The sequence below is a fragment of the Balaenoptera ricei genome, chromosome 13 (genome assembly GCF_028023285.1).
Source record: "Balaenoptera ricei isolate mBalRic1 chromosome 13, mBalRic1.hap2, whole genome shotgun sequence".
Taxonomy (NCBI): Eukaryota; Metazoa; Chordata; class Mammalia; order Artiodactyla; family Balaenopteridae; genus Balaenoptera; species Balaenoptera ricei.
In genome coordinates, this window is record NC_082651.1 from 83,406,041 (window position 1) to 83,419,280 (window position 13,240).

Consider the following 13,240-nt stretch of genomic DNA (forward strand, 5'->3'; position numbering starts at 1 on the left):
TGAGGGACACCACTAGCAAAGCCTGCCTCTGAAGCTGAACTCTGAATCTATTGCAATTATCTGACTCAACTTACTTATAAGCACCTCTCCTTATATAATCTCCATTGTCTGCAGTACGGTAATCATTAGTCAACTGCTTTCTTGCTAATACTGTGACTCACTGTGATGGGGAATCTAGGAATTTGCAGGATTCTGAATTTTCAAGGCTGTAGCTAACAAAATGCCTACCCTAGGCCAGGATGTGATGTAGGGACCGCTAGAGCTGGCAGCCACATGCTTCTATGTCTCCCCCGCCGACCCCTGGGGAGATCCCCTCTGGATGCATTGATGACTGGTTTAGTTTCCATGTACATGTTCTCTTCTAGACTATAGTTATCTTAAACAGGGCAAGTGAAACAGTAACTGAAGCTGTTACCAGGGCAACATGACAAAAGAATTTACCCTCAGCTACTGTATATGTAATTTATCAAAGGCAGCTGGCTCACAGAGAGAGGAAAGAGGGGAATAGGTTGTTAGTTTTTGTCTTTGAAAGAAGAGTTGAAAGACTATCTTCTGGTTAAATCAACTTAAGTAGAACAGGAAAGCAGCTGTGACCTGTGCAATAAACATTCAGAAAAGTCAGGTTGGGAAGGCTAAGAAGGCAAACCTTAAACTTTTTTTTTTTATCCTGGTGATATTTGTAAAATAGTTGCATGTCAGGGCTTTTAACACCAAGCTGCTTGAAGACCTGGAGCTGAAAGTATTCCCTGAAGGGGAAGGAATAGAGAGAGAGCAAGAAATGGAAGAGAACAACCGGGATATTCAAGTATGTTACATACATACAAAGCTGGGAGTTCTTGACACACCTGATAGCTCTTCTCTCCCAAAACCATAAGCCCTCATGATAGCAGCCACTTGTACTGAGAACAGTTACATTACAAAGCTTGGACTGAGTTCAATCCACTCTGGGTATCAGTGAGAAGCCAGGCTCATGAAAGATAACCTGCTCGAGGTTACCCAGCTAGGAAAGGGCAGAACTAAGCCAGAAGCCCTGTTTCCTGCTTCCCTGTGATCTTCCCACTTATCTGATCCCTCTGTCCTGTGAACATCAGTTTATTCTGTCTTCGAAAGAAGCACAACCTGGACAGCTTTCAAAGTATGCCCCATGGAGTCAGGGGCCAAGCTTTGAGGGCACTGGGTACCCCCTGCTCTCAAAGAAATACCTCCCTCTCTATTTTTACATCTATTGGGGCCTCACCTAAACTTATTTAAGGGAAAAATCATTTTTAAAAGTCAGAAACCAAATAGGAATGGATCGTAACAATGCTGACCTGGAGGTTCTACACCCCCTCCCCACCATTCCCACTTCCAAAGCCCCTTGGGCCTCCTTACCGAGTTGGTGCCAAGGATCTGCAGGTTGGGCTTCTCAGACTCAAGCAGCTTGGCCACCATCTTGAGGAAACTCTCCACGAAGAGGTTGATGCTCTGGCAGTGGCAGGCCATGAGCAGCTGGTCCAGCGCCTCCATGGCGATGCACACGTACCTGGGGAAAGCAGCACCATTGCCATCACTCAGCCTCACGCCTGTTCCGCCCCCACTGCATGACTGGGGCGATCTAGATGGCAGTGCAGTGACCACCTGGGCAGCAGCCAGCTAACGCAGCTCTTCCCCAGGTTGCTGATGACTGGACAGTTGTTCCAACAAGTGCTCACTCCAGCCCAGCCCTGAGAAGCAGAATGAAGCAGAGCTGGAAGGGAGCCTAGAGATGAATTCATCCAGCCCCTTATTTTATGAATAACATGAACATGAGGACAGACGAGGTATACCATTTCATGAGGAAATACAAGCAGAAAGAATTGATGCCCAGGAGAGCAGCTTCTGAACTCAAACCCAGTGAGGTCAGAGAATTACTCAATCAAAGTCAAGACGTGTTTGTTGACACTGTCCTCGTCAGTGCAGGGGTGTAAGGATGAAGAAGTCCTTTAACTTAAGGAGTCTAGAGTGGGAGGGATAAGATAAATACACAGATATCTCCTCTAAAGGGAAAATAAGAAATGTTACCAAAAAAATGACATCCCACGAGGGTTCCAAAGAAGGAAAGAGGCTCTAGTGGGGAGGAAGCAAAGAACTTAATGAAGAAAGTTTATGAAGAATCTGAAATGGGCCTGAGGACCAGCCAACTGCAAATGTTAAGGAACATAAAATTGCAATTTTTGTATTTGAAGACCTCAGGAGTTCTATAATGAAGTACTACTCAAACAATATGGTTGACAGAGTTACCATGTTTGGATGACACTCAGCTTGCCCAGGGAGCATTTTTACCTCATGGAGAATAAGACAGGCACAGAATGAAAATTCTTTTCTCCTTATGAAGAAGGTGCTCTGTGTCAATTCTAAGTCTCTAACTACTTAATTATTCTAAAGACTAAAACCTGAGTGAATGTTTTCACAAACTAGGAACACACGACATCCAATGGTGAAGAGCTGCCCATCCCATTTTTTGACAACCAAATGAACACCTCTTTATATTTCAAGCAAACCCTAATAACCTCTATCCTTTATTCACAACTCTACTTTTAGAAGCAGCAAAAAAGAGAGCTGAACCTTCTCCTACCTGCCAGCCCTTCAACCACATGAAAACAACAATCTCATTTACCATGTTCTTCTCTTCTCCATGCTAAAAATACCCAACCCTGGGAATTCCCTGGTGATCCAGTGGTTAGGACTCTGCGCTTTCACTGCTGATGGCCCGGGATCAATCCCTGGTTGGGGAACTAAGACTCCCACAAGTCTTGCAGCGCGGCCAAAAAAATAAAATAAAATAAAAAATAAAAATGCCCAATCCTTTCCAGACTAGCCTTTGCAGGACAACCCCCAATTACTGTCTTCTTCAATGCCTCTCTTAAATCCCAAGAAAAAGGTCACAAATCAAATTCCTACTGAGAATCAGGAATACACATCTAAGCTCAAACCCAACATTCGTTCCACGATAGTGACATAATGAGCATATGGTCAGGTAAGGCACATCATGAAAGATACATCCCCTACTTACCAAGCATTTGCATTCTAAAGAAAGCAAGGCAGACATTCATAGAGAAAGGTTATCTTTTAACTTCTAATACGGGAGACTTTGCAAAACTATTCTGGTTAAAATCTTTACAGTTTTCATTAAGGAGTTAGGTGTCTGGGGCAGAATGCTAAATGTCTCCCCTGGAATCTATTTTTGCCCTTTTCACTAGTCATTTAGAAGTTTAGCTGAGCTGTGGCTGCTCGCTGGGAACATTTCCCAGCCTCTCCTGCTGCTAGGTGAGGCCGCATGACTTACATGTTGCCATTAAAATGAGAGGGAGTGATGCAAGCAACGTCAGCACTGCTTGCTTAAAAGACAGGATTATCCTCCGGGTCCTCTCTTCCCTCTTCCTGCTGGCTGCAGAGTGGCAGCAAATGGATGGCCAGAGGTGAAAGCCCCGGATGACCTCACGGAGCAGAGCCCACCAACCCAGACTGGACTATTGCATGAGAGAGAGAAAAAATATTTCCATATTGCTGGAGCCACTGTATTTTCAAGTCTCTTTATACCCTAAATAACACAAGTATCTGATAATCAGGTTTAGGAGTCTTTAGAAACTTGAGGGCATAAATAAAAGTGAATCCTGAGCAATCCAAAGCAACTCAAGGGACTGCCCTCACAGGAAAGAGAAGTAAGGGCTGAACATGACTTCATCCTGCAAGAGGGGAGATCAGGCAGACTCCATGTACTCGGAGTGTGGCTCGTGTGCCCATTACAGGGTGGTGATCCCTCTACTCATAGAGCCATGTGGAACACAGGAAGTACTTCCTGATGCAAACAAAATGCAAGCAAGGTAGAGTGAGTGGAGAACTCCAAACCTACCTGGGTGCTAAGGAGTCAGGCTGATGCCTCTTAAGTCAAAGCAAGTAGCAAAAGTCCTCCTTTTAAGAAGCTGCCTAGAGGGACTTCCTTGGTGGTCCAGTGGTTAAGAATCCGCCTTCCAATGCAGGGCACACTGGTTCGATCCCTAGTCTGGTAACTAAGATCCCACGTACTGCAGGCAACTAAGCCCTCATGCTGCAGCTACTGAGCCCACGCGCCACAACAAAAGACCCTGCATGCCATAACGAAGATCCCGTGTGCCACAACTAAGACCCGAAGCAGTCAAAAAAAAAAATACAAATTAAAAAAAAAAAAAAAAAGAAGCTGCCTAGTGTCAGGTTTATATGCCTTGTATATAACAGGGGATGAATTAAAAGATTTATTCTTTGTTTTGATCCAAATCATATCTCTTTGAAGGTTAGGCAGATAGTACAAAACTCTTGATTAGCTAGTCTTTGTTTTAAAACAGAGTTTGGTTAAATAAAAAGAATGCACAGGAAGCATGACTATAGGATGATTTCTGAAGATACTACAAAACCACAACACAAAGCTCCACAAAGCTCTCGTGGCAGCCACTCAGTTTCAGACATTGTGCATCTGAACTGCCTCACACATAAGCCAGCTTTGCAAATCCATGTGTATAAAAGTAACAGCAGTCATGACGTTTTCTAAATGTCCTTTTTTAAAGACATCAGTCACCATTTCTTCAGTACCCTTGCCCTAACTTCTTTACCAAACAACCATAAGTAAAACAGCCTCTCTACTCTGAAATTTTCCTTCTCACTTTTGTAAAATGTTTATTTCTTTTATCTATCTGAACTGAGTCAGCTATTATTATTGTTTAATATTATTAAATATCATTAAATAGCTGTCTCGGGGCACATTCACAAACGGATCTGGTCATGCTCTTATCTACAGAGCGTCTTTCAAATACAAAGGCAGCATTGGGTGCTTGGGCTCCTTTGGTGAACTGGAGCCACGTTCCTCCTGCTCTGGAGGGCCCGCTGGTCCTCGATAGCCTTGCCCTTCACAGGATGTCACAGCCACAGTTCAGGATACCTGTCGTGCCTTGCAGACCCAGGCCTGGCATGTTCCGGGTCCACTGTATAGGCCGTGAAGCAGACTGATTCCTGCAGGGTTGGGGAAGCAGCCTGGGCCGGGGCCCTTCCAAAGGGACAGGTTTTCCCTGCAGAGAAACCTGGACACATTCTGGCAACCAAACATGGCGGATGGGAAATGGGAGCAGGCAGCATGGAATTCTCTTCTTCTATGAATCATCCCAGCATCCTTCTGCATGAAGGGTTTCACCATTATTTTATAGAGTTTAAATGAGGGAAAGGAAGGGGCGGGGTGGGGTTTGGCAAGAGAAGAAACCAGAAGGCCTCCCAAACCCCAGAGCTTAGATTGCTGCTTTTCCCTTTCCTGTAAAAAAATTCCCAGAAAATCCTGATAAGGAAAACCATCCTTTGCTAGCCAGAAAAAAAAAAAAAAAATTGGCTACTGACCAGGAGTGGAAATTTTGATGGAAAGTGAAAATTATGGTAGAAGTGAAACAGAAAATTAAAAAAGTTTAAGGCCTAGTTCTCTGAATACACACTCCTTCAATCCCCATCTTTGATCCCAACAGTAAGGATGGAAGGATTATAATTGCGAACTTGAACTTTTCAAAGTATCTTAGAAGATTAGAAGTCAATGGGCTTTGGAACCTCCTGCTCGCTGCGTTGGTCCTATCTTATCATAACCTTCCTGGGTACATCTTATCCATTAAGTCTATACTTTCAAAGGGAATAGAGCACGGGCTTCTCAGGGTAATGTCCACTTAACAGGACTGGGGCCAAATAGGTTAGTCTCAGCAGAGATCTGTTCTGGGCTTGGTATCCTGAAAGGAGTCCAGTGTAATAATAGGTCTGAGAAACTGGCCTGGGCTTCCCTGGTGGCGCAGTGGTTAAGAATCTGCCTGCCAGGCTTCCCTGGTGGCGCAGTGGTTGAGAATCTGCCTGCCAATGCAGGGGACACAGGTTCGAGCCCTGGTCTGGGAAGATCCCACATGCCGTGGAGCAACTAGGCCCATGAGCCACAACTACTGAGCCTGCGCGTCTGGAGCGTGTGCTCCGCAACAAGAGAGGCTGCGATAGTGAGAGGCCCGCGCACCGCGATTAAGAGTGGCCCCCGCTTGCCGCAACTAGAGAAAGCCCTTACACAGAAACGAAGACCCAACACAGCCATAAATAAATTTAAAAAAAAAAAAATAAATAAAAAGTTAAATGTTATTTAAAAAAAAAAAAAAAAGAATCTGCCTGCCAATGCGGGGAACATGGGTTCAAGCCCTGGTCCGGGAAGATCCCACATGCCGTGGAGCAACTAAGCCCGTGCACCACAACTACTGAGCCTGCGCTCTAGAGCCCGCGAGCCACAACTACTGAAGCCCGCGCACCTAGAGCCCGTGCTCCGCAACAAGAGAAGCCACCGCAATGAGAAGCCCGCGCATCACAATGAAGGGTAGCCCCCGCTCGCTGCAACTAGAAAAGCCCGCGTGCAGCAACGAAGACCCAACACAGCCAAAAATAAATTAAATTAAAAAAAAAAAAAAAAAAAAGAAACTGGCCTGACTGGGTAGTTGGAACAGGATGGGGAAGAAAGGAGTTGGTGAGGACCAGCCCACCACAGGGGCCCAAGGGAGAAGGCAAGAGCAGGGCACGGACCACAGCAGCAGGTGATGACCAAGGATCTTGGATCCACTAGTAGGGCTTCCCAGTATGTGAAGAAGGCAGAACTCAAGGAATCTGGGATGGATTGGGGTTCACAGGCAGCAACTGAGGTCAGGAGAGGCTACTCAGCAGGTTATAACAACAGGAACTCAGGGTCATGGGCCAACCAAAGCAGAAGGTGAGTTATAACAAGTGAGGAAAATACACAGGGGGCCTGGTGCTTAGGAGTGAGGCAGGAAATACCTTGAATTGAATTTCAGAACAGGCAGCTGCTTCTGCTTGAACACCTTCCACTCAGTCAGGAGTGGGCTTAGGAGCCTCCAGGAAAGGAGGAACTGGCAGTCAAAGTCTGAGAACCAGACTTGGTTGGAGAGGAAAGCAGATCTAGGGTCAGAGATGGGAACCAGCACACAGAGAGAGGGGGCAGCTTTAGCAGGGCCAGTCATTGCCCAAGAATCACTCAAAGAGCCTTGACAAAGAACCTCTTATTCTAGGCAGTCTGAATGTATTTAGTCATGTCCCCACTGCTGGACAGAAACTTCTGGGTTTTAGGAGCCGGAAGTAGGGGTTGACCTCAGCCAAGGGAGGGAAGGATGAACCTCCTCATCTAGTAGGAACCTGTGACATCTCTGTCTGAAGGGTCAGCTCCGTCCTCCAACCAGGTTCAGGGTCCTTCTGGGGACAGTGTGTCTCTTGGGAGCCCCACCAGGTCAGCTCCAGGGTCAGTCTCCACAGGGAGTAGCCCACCCCTCTTTGGCATGGGCATCTCCATCCTCCAGGCACTGGGGAACCTGACAGATTCTAATGTGGCCTTCTGAACATGGTCATTGCTCCATGGTCATTGTCAGCTGACCCTGAATCTCACCCAGCACCGCCGTTACCTCCCTTGCTCTCCAGTTTCTAGGGGTGTTCTAGCAGTTGGGCTGAACTGGAAGGAGAAAAATATGAAGAATTCTCACTTTTTGCTGCTCTGCACATCACTGCCCATTATGGCCCACACTGAGGAGCAATACCTTGAAATTCGTATCTTATCCTCTCTCTGCCCACATTTGGTTATCACTCTTGATGCTAAACACATACGAGCAGAGGAGGGTGGATCTGCCACTGGGTCCAACACCCAAGGTTCACGTCCACATGGTCAAACCATAAACACAGACACCTGCACGATGGTAGGGAGACAGCTCCTCGGACTGTCTGCAGGTAAATATTTCGCTCTTCCAAAGCTGCCATCAGTGATTAGGACAATGATGATGAATGTGGCATTGGGTAAGGAAAGACGGGGAGGGAGAGGAGAGAGAACAGGAGAACAGATCTAACAGATTTTTCTTCTCCGAATGTTTGTGATTAGAGCCCCCAGTGAGGCCGTCAAGGCTTTAAATACTTAGATGCTGCAATGGCTATTTTTAACAGAACGATACCAATTTTGAGTTGCAGTTCTAAGGGCAGTGGAATGTTTCTAAGTGGCTCTGCTGGCTACAGGACATTTTTTACTGAGAGAACCATCGCTGCAGAGAGGGCAGGAAAAATTAGTATTAAATGTTTAATGGTATTGCTTGCATATTAGTTTCAGGTTCAGTCTAGGATAAAGTCATTTTTACTTGCTTGAGCCTGCTTTATAAAATGTCAAGGCGATTTATATAATCAGCATGTTCATTATATTCATGCCCTTTTTCCTGAGCGTGTAACCTAATTTTATTATAGAAAGGGATCATAGAAATGAATTGTTTCCGGTCTTGCTTTTATACCAGGGATAGCTTGATGTAAGCGTGGCTGGTGGCTCCTGTGGAGGTGTGGACCTCTATACGCTGTCAGCACAATGCAGATCTTTACACTCTGGTTCTCACTCCACCTTCCTCACCAGCAGGAAGGGACCTTGGAGGGTGATGGGGCTGATGGATGGTAGTAGTGGGGGAAAGAGCGTCCAGGGGAGAGATCACTGCAAAGGCTCAGAGGCCAGAAAGCCAGGGGGGATCGTCAGCTAGTCCAGCTAGTAGTGTGGGGCAGGTGTGGCAGCTGTGGCAGGTGTGGCTGGGTTAAAGGTAAGTTGGGGGCAGGTAGTGGAGGAGCCCAGAAATCAAGCTGAGACCTTGGATTGTACGCTAAAGAAGCCAGGAAAGTATAGCTTGGTCTGTGTTTTGAAGATCATAGTGTTGATCTGGAAGGGCCAGTACAGGAAAGATGGGAAGGAGGGAGACAATTTTCAAGGCCACTGCCATAATCCGGAGCCTGCATCAGGAGAAAGGTAGGAGCAGAGGAAAGTAGAGGATGGACATAAAAGGCTTCATAGAGAACAGAACCAATGGGACTTAGGAACAACTGCCCTAGATCTACCCTTCCCTTTGCTCCAACAGCCGTGCCACCAGGGACATCTTAAAGCTCTCTTTACATCCAGCCCCACTCCAGATTGTGGCATGACGGTAGCGTAAAAAATATGGTATGTCCTGCCATTGACTTTTTTCATTGAAGAAGTAATACATGCTCAATAGAGAATATTTAGGAAACACAAAAATGTAGATAGAAACCAAAAACCCCAGCCACATTGTTCACAAAATATTGAGTACTCAATATTTTGGCATATTTATTTTTACTGTATTTTCCAGGCATTGAGATTTGTTATTGTTTTTAACTTGATTTAAGTACTGTGTATATAAGTATGTATTCTATTTTTCATTTACTTATGGCATTTTCCATATTATGTGGAAAGTATGTTTATAAACATCATTTTTATTGACTAGGTAACATTTCCTGAAGCGATAAACACCATAATTTACTATTCTCCTCTAGTTGGGCATTTAAGTTACTTCCATCTTTTCAATATTATAAAAATTACCATAATGAACGTCTCTGTATGTAAAGTTAGATTATAGATAAGATTGATAAGGTGGGATAGATGAATAGAAATGGAATTACTGGATCAAAGGGCATAAGTGTTTTTGAAGCTCTTGACATATATTTCAAAATTACTTTCTAGAAAGCTTCAACCAATTTGCACTCATTCTAGAAAAGTATGAAAATGCCTCTCATTTTGCCATCCCTGGGTTAACACTGGAAATTATATATACTTTTTTTAAAAAAATCAATTTGATAAGTGAAGGTGGTATCTTAGTATTTCAATCTACATATTTGGCTGTTAAATCTATTGATCAGGGACTTCCTTGGTGGCGCAGTGGTTAAGAATCTGCCTGATGCAGGCGACACGGGTTCGAGCCCTGGTCTGGGAAGATCCCACATGCGGTGGAGCAACTAAGCCCGTGCGCCACAACTACTGAGCCTGCGCTCTAGAGCTTGCGAGCCACAACTACTGAGCCCACGTGCCACAATTACTGAAGCCTGCGCGCCTAGAGCCTGTGCTCCACAACAGAAGAAGCCACCGCAATGAGAAGCCCGCATACTGCAACAAAGAGTAGCCCCCGCTTGCCACAACTAGAGAAAGCCCGCACGCAGCAAAGAAGACCCCATACAGCCAAAAATAAATAAAATTAATTAATTAATTTAAAAAAAATCTATTGATCAGTCATTTTCTTTAAGATTCCTCTCTCTTCTAAACGCAGCAAGTCCTTCCCTCCTAGAAGATAGATAAATACTTCACTTAAGTGTATTTTTTTTTAAATCAAGTTACATAACTTTTTTTTTTAATATTTATTTATTTATTTGGCTGCGTTGGGTCTTTGCTGCGGCACTCGGGATCTTCGTTGTGCCATGTGGGATTTTTCGTTGCGGCGTGTGGGTTCCAGACTGCGTGGGCTCTGTAGTTTGCGGCATGCCGGCTCTCTAGTTGAGGCGCATGAGCTCAGTAGTTGTGGCACACGGGCTTAGCTGCCCTGTGCCATGTGGGATCTTAGTTTCCCCACCAGGGATCGAACCCACGTCTCCTGCATTGGAAGGCAGATTCTTTACAACTGGACCACCAGGGAAGTCCCTAAGTGTTTTTTTAAGGGACAAATTACCCCTAACCTTGCTTTCCCACTAGAATGTAGATGGTTCCTCCTTGCTTTTTTTAAAAAAATTTATTTATTTTTGGCCACACCACACGGCATGCGGGATCTTAGTTCCCCCACCAGGGATGGAATCCGTGCCCCCTGCAGTGGTAGGGCGGCGTCTTAACCACTGGACCACCAGGGAAGTCCCTCCTTGCTTTTTAAGAGAATAAGCTGAATGAGGCAGGGTGGGTTTGATGAGAATAACGGCACATTCTGTGTTCAACGGTGTATGAGGGCTTCTGGAGCCCTCCATGGGGGTAAATGGAGGTTAACGGAGGTGCTCCTAGGAAGCCAACACCCGCTTCTTCCCAAATCTTGGCAACAGCGTCATATTTTACCCTTTGGAAAAGCACAGGGAACCCACTCCTCACTCCCAGTCCCCATCTTCTCAGGCTATTCAGCAATCCAGTCTATTATCATTTCTTAAAAGGACGCTGGGACTTCCCTGGTGGCGCAGTGATTGAGAATCCGCCTGCCAATACAGGAGACACAGGTTCCATCCCTGGTCCGGGAAGATCCCACATGTCGCAGAGCAACTAAGCCCGTGCACCACAACTACTGAGCCTGCGCTCTAGAGCCCGCGAGCCACAACTCCTGAGCCTGCGTGCCACAACTACTGAAGCCCGTGCACCTAGAGCCCGCGTTCCAAAACAAGAGAAGCCATCACAATGAGAAGCTCGTGCACCGCAACAAAGAGTAGCCCCTGCTCACAGCAACTAGAGAAAGCCCGTGCACATCAAAGAAACCCAAAGCAGCCAAAAATAAATAAATAAAAGGACCCTATGTTTTGCCCTGAAAATATATAGTTTCTGCAAATCTCTCTCCACCCTCCCATACTACTTACCCATATCGATGACGACCCACGTCACGGATGAGCCTCTCAGAGAGGTAGGCGCCAATGCGATCGAGCTTTTCTGGAGCCGACAGGGCGTAGAAGGTTAGCTTCTCCATGTTGGTCTTCACCAGGCCATCCTGTAAAAGACAGATCATCCTCACTGTGGCCATGCAATAGCTAGAAGAGTTCAAGTCTAAAGGTAAATGGTCATTCAACTTAATCAACATTTACCAGAGTGCCAATCATGTATGCGACACACACATGTGGGTTTTGGGGATCTAGAGATGATTAAAACATAGACCCTGCTCTCCAGGAACTCACAACTTCACCCAAAGTGTGCTAGCTATAAGCAAAAATAGTCAGTGATATAAATGTACATATGTGTGTGCATGTGTACACTATATGTATTTACATATGTATATGTGTATGTACATGAAGGTATATATGTGTGTGTGTATATGTGTGTATATGAATGGATGACAAGTCTTCAATGAAAACAATGCAGAATTAAAACGTATTGGGTAGCCAACATCGAGAAGTGAACAGGAAGAAAGCAGCTCTGCAGCTTTCAGGGAATTGTCCAGAGGATGCTGGAAATGTGACCCTCCACTGCCTATCAAGAAGAGGTCATTGATTTCCAGAAAAGAAGTCAAGTACATCAGACCCTTTCCGAAACCACATAACCCATAATGCAGCCTGACCGTAGAGTGGCAGCTTGGAAACCAAGAAGCCAGGTGTCCCCTGTGCCCACCTGACACCTGGCAGATACCAGAGGGAGCGTGGAGAAGACACAAGCTCCAGAGCCAAAACCCAAGAAGGGAAATTCTCACACCTGACAACAGGGAAATAGTACCATTCAGAGTTAGCGGCTCAAGGAACTATCACCCAGAGAGACATGAGTGAAGAAAATGCTCAGCAGTGGCCAGAAGCACCGAGCACACCAACACACACTTCCAGAGCCCTCTACAGATCCTGCCTTCAGAGGGGTCCAAAGCTCCTCAGCCTTCAGGCTCCCAGCTGCCTCTGGTCACCGATGGGGCCGTGGCCGTGGTTTCGGTGTGTCTGAGTGAGCCCCGGGGCCTGCCTTCCCTTGGAGCAGCCCCCAGGGCCCTGGATGGGGTGAGGTGGTGAGAGGCGTGCTGGTGGCAGGAGACGTGACCCACCTCGGGATCCTCAGGGAAGATGTTGTCCACCAGCCTTTTGTACCTGGGGCGCAGGGCACCGCAGCAGCCGCACACACCTGCAATGGCAACGAGAAACACCGGGGAGCTAAGCCTCCTGGTTAGGCTGAGGGGACCATGTTGGGCGGTTTGTGAGAAACCAGACCCAGGCTGGAACAGAAGGGTCCCTCCCTTAGAGCGCCAGGGCCTCGGTCCTTCCCACTGCTTCCCCAGCCCCAGCCCCACTCCAAGACGTCTGCCTTTTCCGCTGGGTGTCTTTGCTTGGAAATCAGGCATAGGTGCCAGCTGACCAGCACCTGTTCAGGAAACCAAGCCATAGAACACACACATGTGTGCACACATGTGTACACACATGCACACGCACACGCACGAACACACACTCCCACACACCCACTCTCACATCCACACACTCACACCCACACACAACCACACTCCCACACACACTCACTCCCACACATGCACGCACACACACACCCCACCCCCACACACAACCACACCCACTCAGACCCACTCACACTCCCACACACCTCACACACCCACACACATTCACTATCACACACACTCACACTCACCCACACCCACATACACACACACACTCTCACACACCCCACCCCCACACACAACCACACCCACACTCACACACACACACACTCCCCCACCCCCCC

At 46.6% G+C, this 13,240-nt stretch overlaps 1 protein-coding gene across 6 annotated transcripts in view; it reads right to left on the reverse strand.

Annotated features, from left to right (window-relative positions):
- Window positions 1-13,240, reverse strand: part of EFR3B (EFR3 homolog B) — an 87,010-nt gene that overhangs the window by 38,499 nt on the left and 35,271 nt on the right. For 4 of the 6 annotated variants that reach the window (XM_059893484.1, XM_059893481.1, XM_059893480.1 and 1 more), the window contains exons 2-4: window positions 12,558-12,634; window positions 11,404-11,531; window positions 1,372-1,522 (exon numbers count right to left, since the gene is read on the reverse strand). In XM_059893484.1, the coding sequence (XP_059749467.1) occupies window positions 1,372-1,522; window positions 11,404-11,531; window positions 12,558-12,634 (356 nt within the window). Of the gene's footprint in view, window positions 1-1,371; window positions 1,523-1,617; window positions 1,737-11,403; window positions 11,532-12,557; window positions 12,635-13,240 lie in introns of those variants that run through there. The other 2 variants (XM_059893479.1, XM_059893483.1) reach the window with 2 other exon arrangements.